This window comes from Strix aluco, chromosome 5 (genome assembly GCF_031877795.1).
Source record: "Strix aluco isolate bStrAlu1 chromosome 5, bStrAlu1.hap1, whole genome shotgun sequence".
NCBI lineage: Eukaryota > Metazoa > Chordata > Aves > Strigiformes > Strigidae > Strix > Strix aluco.
This window is the reverse complement of record NC_133935.1, coordinates 45653970-45676757: the sequence shown is the minus strand read 5'-3', so window position 1 is coordinate 45676757 and position 22788 is coordinate 45653970. Positions and strand designations below refer to the sequence as shown.

Genomic DNA, 22788 nt, shown 5'->3' with positions numbered 1-22788 from the left:
CCCAGGTGGCCAAGAAAGCCAACGGCATCCTGGCTTGTATTAGAAATAGTGTGACCAGCAGAAGTAGGGAGGTGATAGTGCCCCTGTACTCTGCACTGGTGAGGCCACACCTGGAGTATTGTGGCCAGTTTTGGGCACCTCAATACAAGAGGGATATCGAGGTGCTGGAGTGAAGTGCTAAGGCTTGGACAACAGGCCCAAGCCAGAGTTGACCTATAGATGAATCCTGTATATTTTATAACTGATAACCATTGTGCTAACAGGTATTATATTAAGTTATAACAAACCACCTAGTCTGATGTAAAAGGTGGAAGTGTTGAAGCCTGAGCAACAGGCCCTGAACCAAAACTGTTAATTCAGTATGTAATCCCTAATGAAATATGCATGGAGGATGTAGCTATGATGAATGTATCTTTCCCTTCCTTTGTATATGAATAGAGTAACAGAGTCATGGAGGCAGGTGCCTGTCCTCGAGGCCTGATGTGAGACCTTGCGCATAATCCGATCAGATAAGCAGAGAAATTCCCTTAGTTTCTTCCTTGAGCCCTGGCCAGGCTCTGGGGGGAACCTAATGTGAAATTTAAACCAGATATTTCTGCTTGAAACAAAGGTGCCAGTTATTCTGGCTTGCTGATTTTTGGGTATATAAGGCTGGACCCGTTTGCAGCGACTTTGGATGCCTCACCTACGGGTGGACGCACCGCGTAGGATTTCCCACTTGCCGGGACAGGCTCTCCAAATCCTCGCTGTAACCGGGGCTCCCCAGCGTCTGTGGATCTGGCTGATGGTAATATATGCAAGTGATGATGTATTTCTCTTAATCACTATTCTCTCTCTCAGGTAGTAATGATTTGATGCATTACCCTGTATTTTCCTATTTAAGTGCACTATTCTGTCTTTTCTTACTGTATGTTTTCTGTATTATTCTGTTATATTATTTTGTTATTTCTAGTAAAATACGCCTGCTCTTTTCACTCTGGTGTCTGAGTTTAATTGATATCCCTGATCAGCAAAACATGGAGCAAGTGCAGAGGAGGGCAATGAAGCTGGTGAAGGGCCTGGAGAACAAATCCTATGAGGAGTGATTGAAGGAGCTGGGACTGTTCAGTTTGAGGAAGAGAAGGCTGAGGGGAGACCTCATCACTCTCTACAGCTACCTGAAAGGACACTGTAGAGAGGTTGGTGCTGGTCTCTTCTCACAGGTGATTAGTGACAGAACAAGGGGGAACGGCTTTAAACTCCAACAGGGGAGGTTCAGACTGGACATTAGGAAAAAAATTTTCACAGAAAGAGTGGTCAGACAGTGGAATAGGCTGCTCAGTGAGGTGGTGGAGTCGCCATCCCTGGATGTGTTTAAGGGTCGTTTAGATGAGATGTTGGGGGATATGGTGTAGGGGAGAACTTTGTAGAGTAGGGCTGATGGTTGGACTCGATGATCCCAAGGGTCTTTTCCAACCTGAATGATTCTGTGATTCTATGATTCTAAGAGCTGGAGCGGGAATCATGCCCGCCCTGCGTAAAGTAGCTGGATGTGAGAGCCGCTGGGGCGAGCTGTCGTTCTCTGCTACTTACTCAGTGCTCAGATCCAGTGGGGACTGCTCACCTGGATGGGTGGTGGATGGATGTTTCTTTTCAAGGGCACTCTCCATACTGAAATCACAGCCTCAGCCTTGGTTTTAATTCCTTTTTTATTCTGTAAAATTTTAATATTTTGCTAAAAGATAGTATAAAAAAAAAAATTCAACCCAACAGTGATTGGAGTAAAGATATATGCACACAGCTAAAAAGATGGGTAGAGAGCAGGAAAAGCAGGACATCTAATCACTGAAGAAGTTATAAACAGCAATAAAATTAATATCTATATTAAACTAGCAGTGCAAAGATACAAACTGGAAGCAGCTTTACATTAAAAATACAGCTTTTTAAATACAGAAATAGCACCAATTTACAAAAGACAATCAGAAATGTAAACGTGACAGGTAGATTCAAGTATAAGTTATACACTCACCCTCCTCAGCAACTGTCTTGGGACAGAAAAGTTTCACAAACCCTGCAGAACATCCTGGGTACGCACTTCGCCTCAGTGCAAATACAAATTCTGCTTTTCCAAAGCTACTTTGCGGATGCGTTGTTCCTATTTCATTTTACTTCTTAGCTTTCAGTGAAGGCAAAGATAGGAAAGGTAAACTCATTTCCTCTTGACAACCAACCCTTTCCCCCTCACCGGTCTAGTTCAGCAGCTCAGGTACTGCAAGTAGCATTGATCCCTTTGCTGCCCAGCTGCTTCGGTGGTCCCCCTCCTATTTTAGTGAGAATTTTGCATTGACAAAAACAAGACAGCATATCCATCCCCTTCTTCGCGCGGACTCAAATCTGCTTTCACAACCATGAGCCATCAAACAGCTTTGATCGTGAGGGAGTTGATCCTCATTTCCAGATCTGCTGTATTTATGAAAATTCAAAACTGGAAGCAGAAATAGGAAACTGAAGATCCACTTTCAGTCCCTGCATTTTCAAGTATAGTTAGGTTAGTTATGGCACAGAATAACATTACTGACAAAGCACGGCAACTTTTGTGCTGATGCTTCAACTGGAGCGAAGAGTCAATATTAGCTCTGATCCTCCTCTCTGCTCCCAGCTGCCATTTCACTAAAAGGCTGCACTGTACTAGAGGGGAAGAGAAAAGACAAGGTTTGAAGAATCAACATGCCCTATGTCATCTGGAACCCTAGCAGCCTGTTTCCAGCCCCAACAGCAACAAATGCATGCTAGCAGAAGTGCAGGGGCAGCACCGTGCCAATTACACATTGCTTTTCAAAAAGAAATTACTTTCAGTGGGCATATAAGAAGAAATAATTCAGAAGCAAAAACTGTAAACTTTCACAACTGTAGTGTAATTTAAAAAAAAAAAATTAAAATTTAGCAGTCTGAGGATTTCTCTTTACCACCCCCAAAATTTCCTATGATAATTCTACTACAGATTTTCTTTCAATGAGGGCTAACCAGCCCTCCTTATAAGGCTGTTATTGGTCTATTCTAAGATAAGGCCACATTACTCAAACTCCCAGCTTCACTAAAATTCTTTCTTAAACTCCATTTTCATAATACATTTCATTATAAAAATAAAAAACCTCATCAAATACCCAACCCCCAAAGTTCTAGCCTCCCTTAACCAACGAAGTAGCACATCCAACAGTGTATCTTACCCTTGGAAAACCAATACCAATGAGAGAAGAGCTGACAATGCTGGCCTTATGTTTGCTAAAATTCCAGAGTAACACGGTCTTGACAGCAACACTTTCTGTCTTTTAAACAGAAAACTGCACAAATTTAATTACAGATTGCTACACCAGTGGAAACATAAAGGCATTAACTCTTAAAATTCTGTCCTATGTTATTAATAGCACCATGCATTATTTGAGGACCCTGAATGTTAACTGTTAGACTTTACTTCGTCTTTATCTTCTCCTAAGGAATACAGATAATTTTTTCCCACTTCCAAAATTCATGGCTCCTGCTCTTTTCAGCTTCTTTTTATGGTTTAGACAGATACGCACCAAAAGATAAGATCTCCCTTGTCTTCCAAGTATGCTCAAATGTACTATTAACTAGTTATGAAATTCCTGTAAGTGAAGAGTTAGGCACTTAGGTACATACCCCTTAAGTAGACTTAAGTAAACCACTAAGTAGGCACTTAAGTAGACTCAGGTTAGACTGAATCTAATCATGTGGCTAATGACTTACCAGTGTTCCTTGGTCACAAAGTCTAGACTATATATTTAAAAGGGAGATAAAATCTTAGCACAGCCCTCTCAGTGGCTTGTCACTCTCAAATTAGTTTGTCAGACTTATTTAAGGAATCATGTTTTGTGTTCTTTACATCTAACTTGTACATTTTGCTCAGAGTAAAAGAAAAAAAACCCCAAGGACTAATACAGTTCATTAATGCAATTATAAAAATGTTAACATTCACAGTTATTTTGGTCTTAATATTTTTCACATGTATACATTCAATCATACTGTGTTACACTATTATTAGGTTTTTCTACCCACAAGTGCTGGGCAAATTGTACAACAACTGACATTCAAGTAAGAGAAAATATGAGAAAATCTGTTATTCTGAAGCTGCAAAAAAAAAATTTTGCACAAAATCCCACTCCAACGTACAACATAAATAGCAAGAGGCTGCACTGCAGAGGCAGAATTTGACAGATTGGAACCAAGGAAGCAGTTGCTCTCACAACTGCAAAAGTTTATCATTTTCACCACAGATTTACTCAGGGTAAGTAGAGTACATGCAAAAAAAAAAATGCTTACCCCAGATAAGTGCTAGACTTCTCACTTAAAACCATGAATAAAGAACCCATGGGGACTCCAAGAAAATCTGTTTGCATCTCCTCACAGCAATAAAGAGAGTTTCCAAATTAAGACCACAAATGCAATTTGATGCCCACAAGGCCATGTGAAGCACAGCATATGAATTCAAATCGGTACTGAAGGAACAATTTCAGTAAAAGGTTTTCAGTACCAGGGATGATTTGTGAAGAAGGTGGCTGACAGAACTGGTGGGTGAATAGATAGCAGGGAAGCATGCCAAAAGGGATGGCATTTTAATGCGCTCCTCTTGTCAGGTAAGAGCTTGTTCTCTTGTAATTGATACCGTGTTCCTAGGACAATCTGTCCACCCTTTGCAATGAGTGAAGTTAGTCAGGGCTGGTACTAGAGATTTCCAGTCTCCTCTGCACAGAACTAGCATTTCTGGTCTGGTTGCCCTCAGTTTTCTTCCATGCAACAGGGTCTCCAAGACTTCCAGGAGTTTTGAAAAATGCCTCATGACGTGCAGGACGAATGCTCTTGGGAGTGAGGGGAGTAGATGAAGGCTATTTGTGAAACAAAATAAAAGTGATTCAGTAGGGTGTTCTCAAAGCCTCCATGCAAGCACGTAAACAGAAGACAGCTTGTAGACATTAAGCCCTGTACCCTGCTACTGTAGGGAACTGTGTCACACATCCTTTCAGAAGCTCCACATAAAAACCTACAGGCTTTGCCCCTTTTTGTTCTGGAGCTGCCTGCCAGTACACCATTGCTGGAAGCTGAAAGCCTCGATCTCATTTCCAACTTAAATGCATTCATGACTAGTTCATACTCATTCATTCTTATGCCAATCTTGTCCTTTAGCTTAAATGGTTCTTTCCCTTCCGTGATGTTTTACTCACTTTTGTTATTTGTTAGCATCAAAACAGATCTAAAATTAGTCTCCTAAACCCTGGCCACTTCTGTTTTAAGTGCCACTCTACTGTAACCTCTAATGTAAGTATCTGTAATCAGATTGGCTGCCAACCAGTCTCTATCACAGTCTTTTTCTAAAGCTCGAACAAGATAAACATAAAGTAACATTCATAAAGCTTCCAAAAGTTCCATCTATTTGTCACTGCATTAGACAATAGGAAAGCAAATCACGGATTTAAGAATGTGAGTTAAAGCAGTGCCAAAATGTCACTGCTAATAGTTGTAAAGACCCAGGTAACAGTGCAACATGACTGTTTTATGTCACTCATTGTACTTCAGATAAACGAGTCCTTCACTTCTAAATGTCTCTTTTTTTCTAACTCGCAAAGTCTGTTTCTGTGGTAGATTTTTGAAAAATATCTTTATAAAAAGATCAGTAAAACCCACAGAAGTCATTGTTTTCCCCCAGTTCTGATGCCAAACAGTGATCAGAACAGGGGTGAGGAGGTAACCCAGGACACTACTACCTGAGAAGTGTTGCAGCCAGTTGACTCCTGAATTATGATAAACAATCCTCCTAAAGTGTTTCTGTAGCCTTTGCATAACATACTTACAATATACTGTCAAATGGGGAAAAAACAGACTCAAATTGCTGGGGAAAAAACCCTGTAACTAATTTTTTTCTCTGTTGCTATAAGATTTTTAAAGATTAAGATTTTTATGATATTAAAATTCCTGTAAGATTTTTAAAACTCAGCACTTCACCGTTCAGGGTGAGACATGGTAAGCCAGGCTATGTCTTTAACACTGTCCCAAGCCCTGCCACCACTACAGACGGACACACAAACTAAGCAGAAGACACCAGCTTCCAGGGTGCCAACGGACACACCAGCACCAACCTGCAGCACGAGCTGCCTTCTGTCCCAGGGATCTGGCACAGCTGTTTCATCGTCACTCAACCATCTTTCACACTTACCTGCTGCAGCTTCAGAAGGGTCACCGGGTGCCCCATACACACAGGGGAGTCCAGTTTAATAGCACTGCAAGACCTTGCAAGCGCAGGACTCGGGTGCAGAGCGGGGTGAGCTGGCTGCTGGGGATCCACTGAAGGCACTGGTAAGACCTTGGGGGTGACCACTGGGGTGGTGCCTATGAAAACAGGCGTTGTTGATGCCAGGCTGGACATACTGAAATTCATGGAGGCAGTGGTTGAGAAGGAGCCATCGGGAACTGCGGAAAGAGGACTGGTGACTGCAGGAGAACAGACGAGAGGGAAGGAAGCCAAGGCTACTGACGGCACCATGACACAGGGGACGCTCAGAGAAGGTAACTGGCTTGCAGCCAGGCTGATGGTACCAGGGGCTTGGCTTGCAGAGAACAGGAAATTAAAACTGTTTAATCCTAAACCAAAGAGAGAAAAAGCAAAGCATTAATACAGTTCACGAATTGGAATTAAGCTATTATAACTTCATCAAGAACAGGAAAGAGGTATGACAACAAAGAAAGAGATAGGTTGCCAGGAAGTAAACTGTGACAAAAATAAGAAAAGAAGAAGGAATAAAACTGTCACAAACCCATGGCTCTTCTCTAAAGCTCCCTTTCCTTACCTTCCTCCATCTCCCCCCCTACTGCCTGTTCACTGTCTCTGCATCCATTTACTTTGTTCATATTAAGTACCAACCACACACACCTTGCTGTTTTCTGCTCAAACTTTAAACAAACTTTTTTTCACTAAGGGGAATCATATCCTCTGCTATATAAAAACATATACACTGCTTTTAACAAGAAAAAAACCAAACAACAAATGGAAAACATGCACAAAGAGACTCCAGAGATGCTCAGTTTCCTAAGAACAGCTGAAATGTTGTTTTGAAACAGAAGCTGCTCTGGTTCCCAGTCTGTCTGACCTTCCAAAACACCAGGATCAACATTTTCAAACTGAGCATCTCCATCCTATAAGTGAAATCTCATAGACCCCATTGTGCCACAAGTGAATCAAATACTAAAGCAGTTGTCACGGAAATCTGCCACGCATATCCCATTCCCACAAAACAGTCGTCCACTCCACACAAACAGAGGCACAAAAAATGGTAGACATGACATCCTCTTGTAATATTTTCAGTTGCTTCTTCTCCATCCCTACCGTGTCCTACGAGCAGGCCTGGCTACACTCCCAGTGCCTCAGTTTTTGTGGGGTTATCCCAATGATCCATGTTACAAGACAGTACAAAGTTTCTAGATGACTAAATTCACCCACTCAGGGGATGCTGTTGCATTATTCTGCCCACCTTACTGACAAACCTAGACTTCCAGCTCCTCCAGGTTTTGAATGCTGGATAGGTGTCCTTTTTGCTGCACATAGTTCAAACATGCAAAACCCACGTTATTCATCTCTGTTAATGTTTGGGTACCTCAGAAAAATGCCTGCATTTTCAGAGAAGCAACAGTTCATCTGGAGTCAAGAGAATTCAGACCTATTTAACTACTTGGAGAACTGCTGACAGTTTTTTTGCCAAATACAGACTTATTCACCTATCTATAGGTCTCCCTATTTGCTCAGTGAACAGATGCAGAAGTTTGGGTGCCTCTACATCTCATGGCTGTCCTTACCAGCAGTAGGCTGAACATAAAGATATTGTGGTAGGAAAGGTTGATTGGCATTTTCTTTAGAGATGTGCTCTTTTTCTGGAGAGGGTTCATCAGGGTCTTTAATCTGAGACTGTTTTTCTTGCCCCTGAGAATCCAAAGGCTTAGTAGACCCCTTGTTTGCAGCCTCTGGAGCAGCAGGACTTGCAAGGTCAAGATGAAAAGCTTCTAGATGTACAGCAGATGTACAGCCACTTCCTGGGGTAGATTCTGCCTTGGGTGACTCAGAAGGCTTCTAAACAAAAACAAAAGAGTAAATGAAGAGTCCAAACTGAAATAACAGTGTGATGTCTCTCATGCACCTTCCTCAGCTACAGAGTAAAACATGCATCTGGGCAAAGGAGCAGCACAAAACTGATTAGCAAGTCACCAAGTTAAAATTTTGTTTGAGGGTTTGAAGAGCCATATTAGTGACGCCCGAGCCCTATGCCCTGTGCTATAGTTCACTTTCAGTACTTGGAAACACTAGATAAGAAATACCTGAGCTTGGGGATTAGTTTTTTAATGATAATGAAAAACACCTGTTTCAAATGGCTTATATTCAAACACTGATATGACCTTGAGCCTGACCCCCATTTTCAGTAGTTAAGAGAACCCTGATATAGCTGCACTTCACCTTCACCATCATCCTTCTCTTACCAGCCTGCTGTGGGCAACACTGAGCTTGAGAGGGAGTGACTCAGGCTGGAGAGCAGAGGGAAACTACAAATCACATTTGCTATAGCTCAGTGGAGTAAGCAAAGCTGCTGCTGTCTGGGAAAGCCCAAGCTAACAGGGGAAGATAAGGAGTAATAGTCACATTGATTTCTTCCCCTCTGGCAGGCTGTTTTGTTGAAGACAATGATCAGGACACCGATTCCAAAGAACAGCTGAGCATCGCTTCACTATGCAAAGCAATCACAGTCAATTTTCTGCTGGTACCATGAAAACGTCTCCGAGTTGATGTCTATATTTCCTGACACAGCCCCCTTACAATTTTATTAACATGTGGGAGGCAGCATTTGTATCTGTAACAAGACTGGTGTAGTGAATTTTCACTTCTGGAAACACTGTCTTGGGCAAAAGTCTTTTCTCGCTAACAGAATGTGTAAGTGATATTGAAATTCACTTCTATACCTTGGGTACTACGAGTGAGAGGGGCACATCATTCTGTTCCATGGTCTGCTTTTTAGCAGCTGGCTCTTCATCATCTACAGGTGCAGGGGGCCACGCGCACTTGTGGGAGCTGCGTTTCTGGCAGACAGCTGGAGGTACAGCAGCCTGAGCTTCTGCACTCCCGTTTCCCACATCTCCTGTGGTGGGCAGGGTCTCCCTCGAGTTATTTTCCTGAAGACTGCCACACAACATAAAAAGGGACGAAGATGGGAAGCACAGGAAAGGTTGGTTGGGGAGCAGGGTAGGTTTTCCATTTTCTGTTTTGGAGGCTGCTGGTGTGGAAGGATGTGGAGCTTGGCTGCTGATGCCATTTGGCAACGAGAGGCTTGGCACATCTGACTGAACCACGGGGAAAACTGCCTGAGGCAAAGGGTTAACACAAAAATCAGAGTCCCCAGGAACTGGAAGAAGGGAGAGAGGTGAGGTTATGCTTGGGTTCCTTGCTGAATTTAATATCGTTTCTGTGGCACAAGCTTTATTCCTAAAAATAAAGTAATGAAAAGAGGAAAAACGTTTAGTCCAAAATTAAACCCCTATTTTATCTTTAAAAGCAAACAGGTACATTGTTGGACAAAATTCCACCCCCCCAACCACTACTACTTTTACACAGTTTACACGCAGGGCGTGTCACTTTTTATTATTTCTAATTAAACAGAAGCAGACTTATCAGTTTTTGGACAGAACAATAATGCTTTTGGTTGTGCTTGATTAGAGTCAATCATTCACAAATTAATTCAAATTAGGATAGATGTAGAGAAGATCCAATGACATGACAGAAGGGCTTTTTGATGGAGTCATGATTTGCTCAGCCTACCTAGACAACAGGTCAAAGGAGGCAGGGATGACCTATATAAACACACAAGAGATGAAGAACTACTGAAGCTAAAGGCCAACAGTGGTACAAGTACAGGTGGGTATAAATTCGCCATGAAAAAAGACAAGAAATGCACACTGATACCTATCAGCATTAAAATAGTAATAATGAGACTCTGGCAATTTTCTATCTCACTCTCATCAGTGGAACTAAACATGACAAGCATGAAGCTGAAACTGGACAGGAGTCAAGACAAACCTACCTGGTATCTTCCTCTATTTTCTGCCTGCAGACAGCTGGTAGATTTATCATTTTGGAGCAATATTCATCTGAATTCACAACACAGGCTGAAAGAACAAAGGAGCATTCAATTAATAATGGGTAGGTTTACCAAGCATATTTTGATACTGGCCATATAAAATAATCCCTATAATTTTTCCATCCTGGCACATTTTTATAACATCCACTAATCACCTAGAGCCAGAACCTGCAAGACACGTAAATTCCACTATATTAGGAACCATAAAATAAAGCAAGCATTTGTGGCTAAAGGATCTTTCTTTATCTATACCAAATTTTAACAGAAGAAACTGTAGTATAGTTGCAGTTAGTGGAGAACAGAAACATTTACTGGAAAACAAACTGCAGATTCAAGGCAGTATGGCCCAGATTCATCTCATCTAACTTTAGGCACTTGACTGGAAGGTCCAATATAGAAGTCTCATCACATAGACAGTAGAAATATAGGCACCTCCCAAGGGTAATTCACATATTTAATGAGGCTGATTCACCCAATCAAGTGCCTCAAATTGGTGGGCCCACATTTGGGCAGATCTAGCAGGATACAAAAGAACATGCTTCATTAGTAGTTACCTTGCCTCTCTTGATGTGGGCTGTTGGGCTCAGAACTGACCTTCCTTCTGGTCCCTTCACAAGGCTGTGTGCCATTAAATGAAGCATGACGTGTAAACCTTTGCTTTCCAGTAGCACACATCTGATACGAGGCACAGGCTCCTGTCTGTGTCTCTGGCAGAGGTTCAGATGCTGGGCTATGCCCTCTCGGCTCATCTGTAGGAACATAATTTTGTACAACAGTCCTTCAGGGAACACAGCTTATCATTTAGGCTTCTGCCATGTCACTGAACTTGGCCATAAGAGAAGAGGTAACCTCTCTACCATCTCAAACTGAACAGCACTGAAGCAGACCTGAGCTCAGTAAGCACCGGTAGACAAGATAAGGGCTTCTCTCCTTTCCATTTTAGGGCAGCTGCAGCAGCAGCTACACTCTAGTGTGTGTAGTCAAGGAGGAGAGAGGGTGCTAAGATGGCATTAACACTGTCCTCCACTTTTACTTGGTCCTGACACTGGCCAGACCCAATACATTACCAAAGGGCTTCCCTTTGCTCTGTCTTCTAGCCAAGAATCAGCAGCTTACAGAGATCCTCTGGCCCACCACCTCCTTCTTTGTAGGCAAAACTTTTGTACAAGGGGAGGCATGCAAGAAACAGCCCTGCTCTACCTTGGTAAGTCCCCTTACAAAGAGAATAATTAATTGTCTAATTATTACAGAATTACTGAGATTTAGCAACCCAGAAAAGCTGTGGATGCAGATTTGGAGATGTAGGCATTATCTGCCACTGCTCAACAATTCATACAGTTATTTGTAGTTATATAACTTGGTGTAAAAATACCAGCAAGACACAAGATCCTTCAACATCCTTCCACAGCTCCAGCCATTGAGAGTAAAGTCTAACAAAGACAAAAGTTTTGCTGACCAGCAGTTAATAATCACAGGGTGGACAATGAATGCTGAGCCTTTCTCTACACATGGAAAACAACATTTTACCACTTGGGAAGGGATTGTCAAAACAAAAAGAAAAGATGTGTGAGCTACACAAGTTACCAGTCTTTCCAGGGAATTCCACAGGCCCAATCCACTTGAAGGCTGGTTTGCGTCCTCGTTCTTCTGTGACAAAAACTTTCTTGATCAAGCCTAGGCTGGTGAGAACATTGGCGATATCATACAGTCTTCGCACCTTTGCTAACAAGAAAGAGCAGAAATAGTCAAGACAGTCACGTTTACAATATGTACTGTACATATTCACATGGTAATTTCATTGCAGAATATCACAGCTTTCATAGATGAGGTGGGTAAAATCAAACTGGGAGGGACTCAAGCCACATTCTATGAAGCCTGGCCAGCTCCCACCTGCTTGTCACTGCTTCTTCATATCTTAGCTGTTCATCCATCTTAGCTGCTCAGGTTTAAGATCACCTACCACATTTTGATGGAAATGGATTAGGGAGCGATTACATCATCAGCTTGACCAGAAAAGGCAGCTACCTCCATGTGACGTTAAGACAAGCACTTGGGGGCAAGAGGTACCTGAGTGCAAAGCTGATCACAAGAGGACACATATTTCTCATCTTAAAAATGTAACGCTCTTAGAAAGATCTCTGTGACTTCAATAAATAACATGTTTGAGCTGAAAATGATACCCACAGGTTGTCCAGCTAAACTCCTCACATCCCTCCCAGAATCTGGGGTAGAATTTTAAGACTGAAATGCAAGTACTTTATTTTAAAAGTACTTTAAAGACTTAAAATAAAAATCTTTATTTTAGAAGAATTATTTAATAATGCTGAGTTTTTCCATGGGATCAAAGTACTAATCCCCACTAACTGAAAAGCAAACTGTGCCATCCAGCTGTGAAAGATTTCTGGGGTAAAAAGGAGAAGTAACATATTTCTGCAGAGAATAAGATGAATTCCATTAAATTAAGCATGTTTTATTTCAATAAGTTCTGAAACATCATTCAGAACAGTACAGGAAACAGGGTTAATTTATGAAATAAAAAATATTTTTCTTCATTCTGAAGCTAAAACTTGGAGATAATTGTCAAACTGACTCTTCCCCACCCCAAGCTCTCTTTTCACAAACTGGCATTTGCAATGATAAAAATCACAAACCCTATTTCAGCAAAAAATTCCTGACCTGCACTTACTGTTACCTACTGGTGTCAGTCCAAACATGACCCTGTTTTCTTTACTCACTATCCAATTGATTAATCTCTCAACAGCCAGCTTACTTTTAAATTTGCTGTGGTCCACTGTATCCTGGGTTTCTTCTATCAGTATCTTTGCTGCGATGTCCAGAGTGACTATCTTGGTCTTGGAGACAAGGAACAGCATGACAAACTTTTGGCTCATAATCCGCAACGACTTGTCCTTTCTGCTGTTTGCAGATGCTGTGTTACAAACAATACCCAAGCCTCTTAGCATATGTCATCCATCACAGCCAGAAAACTAGCAAGTAGGTTTTCTTACACACAAAAGGGATATTTACTTGTCGGGAAGCAGAAATCTTTTGAAAGGCAGCAAATAACTGAGTAATGCAGACAGAAGTATCTCTTCAAAAGGCAATAAAAATTAAAGCTTGCAGAAATAGCTTTTAGAAAGTCAGATTCCAAAGCTGATTCTATGTTACGTTACACAGTTCTGCGCCACTATAATTTTGTGACTGCAATGGACTTTGTAACTTAAACCGCTATGTATTGTATAGGCAGCATGCAAATGGTGGACAAATGGAAGATGGCACCTTCTGTCAGGATAAAGCATTTACTGTCAAGTACAAGTGGGGAAAGAAGAACTGGAGTGTCTGGCAGAAGTTCCTGCCAGTCTGTAGGTCAGAGGGAAAAATCCGTCCTGAGACCTATGCTAGGGACAGGATAGAAGGAAGAATTCTGTCACCTCCATGGTGAATTCAGCACCTCTTTGCAAAGAATATTTTTTTATTATTTAATTTTAAAGTAAACCAAGGGGAAAAGTCACATAGTAAACTGGAGAAAGAGACTTGTGTCTGTGTATCACATCACACACATTAGTTATCTTACCAGAGGTGCAATCTGGTTCTGAAAAGTCTAGTAATGGTCTGTCTTGAGAATCTGGAATAGTTTCCTTTCTTCGTTCTCCAAATTTGTACTCCAAGTCCTGCTCCTTGTGCTGGAAGAAGGTCAGTAGCTCTCCATACTGCAGCTCTCCTACTTCCCGAAGCGTTTTCAGAGTTTGGCTGAGGTTGTGCCGGCCATGCCAACAGTACTGGTTCTTGGCCACACGGCTAACCAAGTGCAATGACTCCAGGATATTCACTATATCGTAAATTCGTCTCCGCCCAACTCCTGTTTTAAGTGGAGGGGATAAAAAAGACATAGATGCTCATCTAGTTTTAATGTACTCTTCAGCAGAAGCAGAACAGAGAACAGGCTGTTCTCTAATACTGAGTGTTCACACACATTTTTCACTGTTCACCTGGACACATCACATTAGATCCATCCATATTTGCCCAGTTAAGAACTGACTTATGTATGGCCAGCTCCATGGTATGATGCTCTTCATCTATTTTCTTAACTGCCGGCCCAGCCACGGCTTCAGCTTAAAGCACCTACACTATGTTTAGAAGAACTGACTGCAGTCTGCACAGCCCCACTCACTCAGACCTATCCACACTGCCCTGAGGTTTTCAGAGCACTTTGGCCCTTCTTGTCAGAGAGCTTCAGAGCTCAGACACATACCTGTATGCAAGCTTGAGTGTAACAGGAAAGGGTCGGAGCCTGGCACTGACACAGGGTGGATATAAAAGCCCACTCCTACAGGTACCAGTGGGAGCGTGGGCCTCCACTTGCATTTCCGATGGCACAATTACTTGCTAAGAATACACCATGCAAAGAAGCGTCAAAGGCTTCACACGGTTCAAAGCAGTGGAGAATGAGACCCACTATTCCCAAATGCAGCAGAAACAAGTCCTTAGTGCTGGCTGGGTCTGCACCAATGGGACATCTATGAAATATGTCCAACTTGGGTTCAGCCTGACTGATGTGAGCAAGGTTGAGGACTGAATATAAACAGGCTGATGGCTCTGCTTACTGGCCCGAGTACTCTTGTCCAGCATGGCTGTTATATATGTAACACAGTGCACAATACGCTGGTAGCATCACCTGCACCAGAAATCCCATAACGGTTAACATCAGCGGAGCAGAACAAGTGCTAGCCAAGGGGAAAGGTTTTGAACAACTTCCGTGTGGAAAGCAAGGCCTTGATGCACCTGTTTACCCATCTGGCGAATATAGATAATACTTACCAGCCTCAAACGGATATTAGGATAAACAATTTACGAGTATTTCCAAGTGCGTGGAGTGAAACATACTCTGGAAAAACAAGAGTGCTACACATACCCTGGTGTCTGTCAGGCACCAGCAGCATAGCCCACTTTGTGTTCTTCCCATAGGTCTTCAGTGAACAAAGCAATATACATTTGTAGCAAAAGCTGTATTGCAACCATAATTTGTTACAGGGAGAGCAGCAACATCACCGGTGAATAATTTTGTGGTCCCTGAAGCAAGTGGATACAGGCAAGCAAGGAAGTGAAAAGCAAAGGGAGAATAACAAGCACACCCCCTTTCTGGGAGGTAAAATCCCCAACATTACATTTTAAAACAAAGTTTCTAATATTTAAGAAAGCAAGGTAACACCACACCCAACTCAGAATAAAGCACTACTAACATTCAAGCTGTACAAGGCTGAAGCATGGGCATCTCACGCAAACACAGAAATAAGTAACTGGACAATCTAAAAGAACAATTAGTTTGAAAAAAAATTACTTAACTATTTACTTCACCTGCATTCCCTCCTATTTCTACTTCCCATTACCAAGGCAAATAAATGAGTATTTCAAGGACTTTCTTACCAGAGTCCCAGAGGACATCACTCTTCTGTTTACTTTCTTCCCAAAACAGACCCATTTCATTTTGCTACCTCTTTTCTGTTAAATACCTGAGTTCTAAATGTAGATACAGTATTTATTTAAGTCCTTCCTAGCTAAGGGACAACCTGTCCACGACCTGGATCTTTTTTTTGGTGTGACCTGGCTGAGTCCAGTTTTATTACTTCTCTCAGATATTTCATTAATCTTTTAACTTAGACCAAACTTATCAGCAGACCCAGCAAATAGGCTACCTCAATACCTTCTTGCCACCTCAATACAATACATTTTCTCATTCTACTCTTGCAGGTCTCCTGGTAACCTCCCCTCACAAGAAAATATTTAAAGCTAAGATAACCTTGGTGAATCATGAGATCTTGGAAGATATAATGTCAAGCATATTACTGAAATCAAGTAGTAAACACAACTGATTTCCTGCATCTACTAGTTTGCAATTGTTTCCCCAAATGTTCCATTTTGACAGGATTTGTTGTTTATAAGTACTCCTTCAGAGGGTAATTCATAACTCCTTCAGTTTTCAGCATATTGAAAATTTAAGAAAGCAATAGAGTTGGTAAACAGCTGCAGGATAGATCTGTCTAGTAAAAAGTACTGTCAGAAAGCAGATTTCAAAATGGTAGCGTTATCAAGCAGTAAAGATACTTAGGAGTATTAGGCATTTCCAACTCTTGGTTAGTATGATTAGAAGAGCATCCAGACCCAGGAAAAGGCAGACCTTGAATGTACTCTGTAAGAAGGATGATCTTTTGAAGGCTCTCCTGTTGGGTTAGCCCAGGTGATCAGTTACCCCATTTTTGCAGGTATACATACCAAGAATTGAAGCCACTTCATCCAAAGAAATAGCAGTTTTTTCTGTTGACAATGGATAACTTGGATAGCGAGCTAGAAACTTTTGACACAAGAGTCCTAAGCTTTTCTGTTTTCTGCTCGGCCTCTGTTTTTCAAATTCATCAACCGTGCTGTCATCTACTATATCGTACTGTTAAAAAAATAAATGTTAACCCTTTAGTGCAGAAATTTAGAAGCAAGGCACAGCCAAACGAGACATATTTCAGATGTTAAGAATATTTAAACTCAGACTTTCTAATAAGGAAAAAAACATGGACTCCGTGCAAGTGCAGAGCACTTGGGTGACACATTTTTGCTTGCAAGCTCTTTTTAATTCATCATACAAGCTATCTACAGAAAAACTCTTATCTGAAAGATCATAAAATAATGGTTATGCATAAGGAAATGAAACAGTAAGACCAAACACCCAAGACTAGCAGATGGTAAAATCCTGCTTGGAAGGATTATTTCTTTATGAGAGGAGGAGAAATATTCCCTCAAACACCTCTGGATCTAATAAACCAGAAGATGTACAAGTCATCAAGCAGTTCTTCTTTTAAGAGATTTTACTGCCCTTTACAGTGCCTCTATAAGAAACCAGGGGCTGAGGGGGGGGGGGGACGACATGATGCTAAAAGACTATAAAAGGCACTACCCAGTCTCTGAACCTTAAACTCAGACAAACTGTTAGCTTAAGTGGACTCTGTAGGATGGCCTGAATATGGCCTTTCTGTCCCTGCAGGGAAAAAAACCAAACACAAACAAAACTGTGATGGCAAGAATGTATGAAGAGGTATGTTTATTATTACAAAATGAGGAAAATTGGTGAATTTTTCTGCACTGGTAACTTTGGGGTTTTGCTTCTGTCAAAAAAAGGAAAAAAAAAAAATAATCTTGCCCTCTGGTGAAGAAAAGCTGAGAGTGGTGGCAGCTGATGAAATCCAAGTTTCCTTGTTTATGAGATCTTAAATATCCTTTACTGGTTGTGACTAAGTGACCTTGTGGCAGGCTGTGTCTCTGATTGAATTGTTTGAGTTTTATATGGTATGGAAATAGCAGTATTCTTACAGTAACACTTTGACATATTTTGTAAGTTAACTTTTTGTGTGGAGAAAATCCTTAAGTGTAAGTTTTACGAACTAGAAAATATTTGAACCCTTTATAGTAGCCACCCCAAAAATGCTATGTGATCTTAGCAGGCTTGGAGCGGTAATGAAGTAACCTTTGACTGTTTTTTATTTACTGGAAGCTATGTTAGGAATTATCTTTAGAGAATTGTTTGTTCCTTTATGACTATCTAAACGGGACAATTTCCTAGACTACTGTCACTGTAGATGCTGTAAAATCTACACTTGTAGAGTGATCTGTACCTATCAAATGATGCTTCTCAGCAAGAGTACCCCAGAACTATCTTCCTCTCACTGAAATCACCAAGGAAGGATATTCTACAATAAATAATCCACGAGAAGCATAGCAGTGGTTAAAACAAAAAAAAAAAGTCTGAATTAAGAAAACTGTAATGATGCTTATTACGACCTGATGTCATCTTCTCCATGGGTGGACATCTTAAAGTGAGACAGGGATCAGCCCTGCCAATGCCTGAGTGAAAATCTTCCGAACACTTGACCATGCTGTCTGACTACTAGTTTAGGGGCTGGGGTGGAAAGGGGGAGAAACTTTTTAACTGACCACTCTGTGGGACTGTTGTGAACAGGGTATAAGATTTCAGAATTATATTGAAAAAAGGACCCTCACCACTGTCGAATTGCTTTTGAAAATGCTGCCTGTCTGTTTAAAATGATCTGGCAGCTTTCTAATGTGGTTCAGAAAATAGCATCAGAAGTACTTAAGTTGGGGAAAAATTACACATTTAAGCTCTACTTCCTTTGTCGTCCTTTTAAATCACATCCAGGCTCTTGAGGGGTCTCAGGTCAGCTATCAGTAAGACAGTTACCTTTAGTCTTTGAAAGTCTTACTGCTTAGCCAGTGCTGAGTAGGCAACTGTCCTTGGGAATGTTTTAAAATTCTGCAGTTTTCCATAGGGAGCAAAGGACCAGTTGGAAGAAAACTGAGACATAACTTAAGGAAAGTCTGAGTCCTAACTGAACATAAGGTAATCATGTTCTGAGTCTCACCTGTAATGAATCAGGTGTGTCACTCTGCTCACTGTTTTCTATGGGTCTGAAGAGCTCTTTCTTCTTTTCCCTGTCCCTCATGTCAGGGCTAGCAGCACTAACAAGCATCTTCAGGTTAGCAGTGGGGGTCCAGGGATCAGGCTGAGGTCTGTCAATGAGCTTAACAGGTGTAATTGGATTTCTTTCTGGTGTGCAGCCTTTTTGCTTTGATAAATCAACTGGTTCATTCTTAATGGGAGTCTTTGGGGCCATCCTGGATCGATCAAATATGTTTTCCTATTAAAAAACAAAGTTCTTTAGACACAACAGGAAAGAAAACAGTCCAACAATCAATTTCATTGCTCTTACAAAGGTAAGTAGTGACTCATACCTTGGCACTCATAGCTATACTTAGCACAGTTCCTTCTGCCTTTGTTGGAAGCAGTAAAATAATCTACATGCTATTGTACTGGAAGCAGTGCATATGAGATACTGCCCTGAATTACAGAATCTGAGGTCAACCAGTCAACCTTGTGGCCTATCAGGCTTTTAAACTCTGACTGTTATTACAAGACAGCATTGCCCACAAACATAAGTCACCAAACTGGATCAAAACTGAAATAATGCATTGGTCACATTACACTTAGCAAGGAAACATGTCCTGCCTGAAAGGTCCCCAGTGAAAAGCCATGCTGGGGATGCAGCTCAGACTGTCACAAAATGTCAAATTAAAGTGGATGTAACTTCATGGGCAAGTGAAGCAAGCTTTGCATCTGCACTATCTGCTGCTCAAAACAATGAAGAAAATCTCCATAACTATTCCCTGACTACAGCTAAGAGCTGCTAGAAGGAAAAGTCTGATTCATCAGCTGATTTTTATCATTCTTTGAATGAAGCTCAACTCCCTCCAGTCCCTAGCTGCCATCCAACTTTTTTCATATTTCATCTTTGGGTCAAATTTTACCCCTTCCTCTTACTGCAAGAATTATCACTACAGATCAACTAATTTCAAGGGACTGACTGAAGAGAGCATCAATGTCATACCTAAGCTGAGAGATCTGTTTTTGAGCAACGAGACACTACTTCACTCTAGCCTGTTAGTGCAAATAGCTCAGGAAGACTAAAGGAATGAAGTAGACAGGATGCCCTACTGGCTTTCTTTCCAGGATATAAAAAACTGAGGTCCAGGTATCAAACCTGGCACAGAGCAGGACTTCCAGCAAGTTGCACTATTGCTTTTTGCCTGGGGAGATTGATATGCTGTTCTTAGATGGTCCAACTATCACTTAATTCTCCTTAATACCCTACAAACAGAACATTGTGGGTTTTGGAACTCTAGCTAGTATTGCTCAGTGGTTTCTAGATTTAGCCCCTTGAAATCGTTGTATGCACCCTGAGGGGATTGAGAGAAAGTGAAGTGGACAGATTATCAGAAAGCTAGCAGAGTTCATAACTTGCTGGGATTGGAAGTGAAGCCTTTGGAACCACAGCAAACTGCTTTTAAACTGTAAATCACGCTGGAAGGTGTTTGCTCTTCAGTCTAGCTGGGATGTTTTTGGTGTTGGTCTCAAAGTGAGAAAGTCTTCTTGCTCAGACTGAGACTACCACTTCATTTTTTTCAAAATGAGTTTTAAAAATCTAACTAACAGCTTTGAGGCTGGATATTGTTATTATGTATTTTATTTTGTGCTGCAAGAAGTCCAATTCAAAATATAGCCTCAAAGAAAATGTTGTTACTATTGGTTTGCTGTAAGAACTTTCCCAAGTTTTGCCTTTTATTTAGAGCAATTCAGACATCACTAGCTGATACAGATATTTAAACAAGCAATTCCAAATATCATCTTATCAGGTACAGTCTAGCTAGAAAGCAGAAAGAAGTTCTAGCAGCAACTGAAGCCAGCTTTTACTAGGAGCAGTTCTGTAGCATTCAAACTGGAAATGAATTTGACACATCAAAAGCATTGTGGTCTGAGCACTGATGAAGAACACTTCTGCATACGTTGACCTATGAATTACTCAAAAGGATGTAATAAATATATCTCCTTTTACACTTAAGTTAGCCAGTTGTAACTTACTACACTGTGATAAATAGGGGTCAATTTAGAGGCCATGGTACTTCTTGGAATATATGTTCACAATGTTGGCACTCAATATATTCTTGCAATTTCACATTTGGCAGTGAATCAACACTTAATCTGTAATGGAGAAAGTCTACCTTCCCCTCAAGTTCCTGTTCAGTATGGCTGGTGTTAATGGAATCGCAGTGAAGACGGCTGAAGCAACCTGCTGTTCCACTACCTCAAATTTTCATATTTGTGCAAATATCACAATGAAAAAAGTAGTGGCACTACATGAGAAGCACATGTCTACTATCAACCTTTCACATCTTTATTTCCTGAATGTCATAATTGCCTACTAAGGTAAGAAATGGTTTTAACCCCTCTCCCTCTAACAGCAGTGCTCTGTGAACTCTTAGCTGTATTCCACAAAACTGCAAGGGCAGTTGGTAGCAGTGTGAGATTCACCTTGATCCAAGTAGAGATGACTTACAAATACAAGAGGACAGGAAAGGCTGGCTTAATAAACTTAGTATGTAAACAGGAATTGAAACAAATCTCTGAGATAATAGGAGCTGAGTCTAACAAGAACTGTGTGATCTTTGGAGGACTCCGATTGAGCGTGTACAGCAGGTCATGAGTCAGGTCTAATTCAGGAGACATTACTGAGCAAGGTATGCCTGAGGCTAGATATCCTGTCTCCTGGCTGGTGGGACAGGAGAGAACAATGAGCTTGTTCCTTGTTGAGTGGCACTGCTTCGCCTCTTGACCTGGGAACACCACTGTATGGATACAGGCAAACTTTTCCAGGCCAGAAGGCAACCATAGTGGACATGTCCAACAGCATGCTCAAGCTGCTGCTAAGTAACAGGATTCCCATGTCCTGTCAGGCCTGGTGGTGGTTAGCTTTTGCATGGTGAGTCTGTACAAAAGTCTCCTCCACCTTACCCAACAGTAGCCACTGGGATGCTTGGATTATCTGGTGTGTTTTGCTTATTAAGTGAAAGCTAAAAACTGTTTCCTCAGGAATAACACCAGAGTGTAGTCACTTCGCTTACTGACAATGGTGGTGTTACTCATGGTTGTTTTACAGAATTGTCTTTTTACCTTAACGGTAGCATCGGACACCCCTATGGTCCAAGTGCCGACAGGTAGGATGCTGCTGGACAAACCAACGTGGCAGGCCAGGCCAGCTGGGGTGGTCCAAAGGGCAGCACCCCAAATGCTGCCATCGGGAGCGAGAGGGACACGATCCGGGGCCACGGGCCCGGCCGCTCGGCCCGACCCACCTCCAAACCTCCGGGCCGGGGCTCTGCGCCCCTGCACACACGGGGCTGGGGCGCCACGGCCCCAACCCGCCGCGGCCCCAACCCTCTGCAGTCCCGGCCGCCTCCCACCCCCCACCGAGCTTTGCGCTGCTCCCGGGCCGGCGTGACGCTCGGCACCGGGAGAGGCGCAGTAACGCGTGAGGGCACCCCGCGGCGCCCGGGCCGGTCCGGGCCCCCCGCCGCCCTCCGCGCCCGCCCGCTCACCTTCTGGGCCGCCTCGGCGCGGCCCCGCCGCCCCGGCCGGCCGCTCGCCAGGTCCCGCAGCGCCAGGACGCTCACCTCCATCTGCAAAGCGAGAAGGCGCTTTTAGCCCGGCCCTTAAGAGGAGCCGCTCCCGCCCCGGGGCAGCGCTTCCGTTCCCGGCGGGACGCGAGGGCAGCGCGGCAGCTCGGGGATACGCTCCCGGGGAGGGGGCGGCCGCCGCGGCCCCTGCGACGGCGGCGAGAGGCTCCGCGCCCTCACCTCGGCGGCGGGCGGGCAGGCGGCCCGGGGGGCGCGGGGCTCTGCCGCTCCCGCCAGGCGCCCTCAGACATCGCTTTACAATCCGGCCAATCAGGCGCGGCTCACCGGGGAGACCCGGCCCCGCGGCCGGCCAATCAGCGCGCGGGCAGGCGGCGCGCGGCAGCTGGGCGCGGGACGGAGCTCCCGCCCGCGCGGGGCCGCTTCGCTCCTTTTCTTCGCGCGGTCGCCGGCGGCCCTGCCCCTCCCCCTCCCCCTCCCCCGCCTCCCCCTCCCCCTCCCCCTCCCCCTCCCCTCCCGCCGCCGGCGCGAGGCGGGCCGTTGGGAGGCGGGAAAGGGCCTCCCGGGGCCGGGCGGGCGGCAGGTGGGGCTGGGGTGT

The 22788-nt window shown here is 43.0% G+C and overlaps 1 protein-coding gene across 1 annotated transcript; it reads right to left on the bottom strand.

Moving 5' to 3' along the window:
* Nucleotides 1–1731: 1731 nt before the first annotated feature.
* On the bottom strand, nt 1732–22235 carry E2F7 (E2F transcription factor 7). Its single transcript, XM_074825437.1, has 12 exons — nt 22155–22235; nt 18587–18862; nt 16434–16602; nt 13738–14022; nt 12934–13092; nt 11748–11885; nt 10718–10912; nt 10107–10191; nt 8992–9511; nt 7840–8110; nt 6206–6630; nt 1732–4880 (listed from the first exon to the last, which is right to left on the bottom strand). The coding sequence occupies exons 1-12, from the start codon at nt 22233–22235 to the stop codon at nt 4704–4706; spliced, it is 2781 nt and encodes a 926-aa protein (XP_074681538.1). The 3' UTR covers nt 1732–4703.
* Nucleotides 22236–22788: the final 553 nt, after the last annotated feature.

Coding starts and splice junctions, on each gene's coding strand:
- E2F7 (XM_074825437.1), bottom strand. CDS start 22,235: ATGGAGGTGAGCGTCCTGGCGCTGCGGGACCTGGCGAGCGGCCGGCCG. Junction 16,603..18,586: donor ACACACCTGATTCATTACAG/GTGAGACTCAGA, acceptor TTTTTTTAACAG/TACGATATAGTAGATGACAG. Junction 10,913..11,747: donor GGAATTCCCTGGAAAGACTG/GTAACTTGTGTA, acceptor ATGTTCCTACAG/ATGAGCCGAGAGGGCATAGC.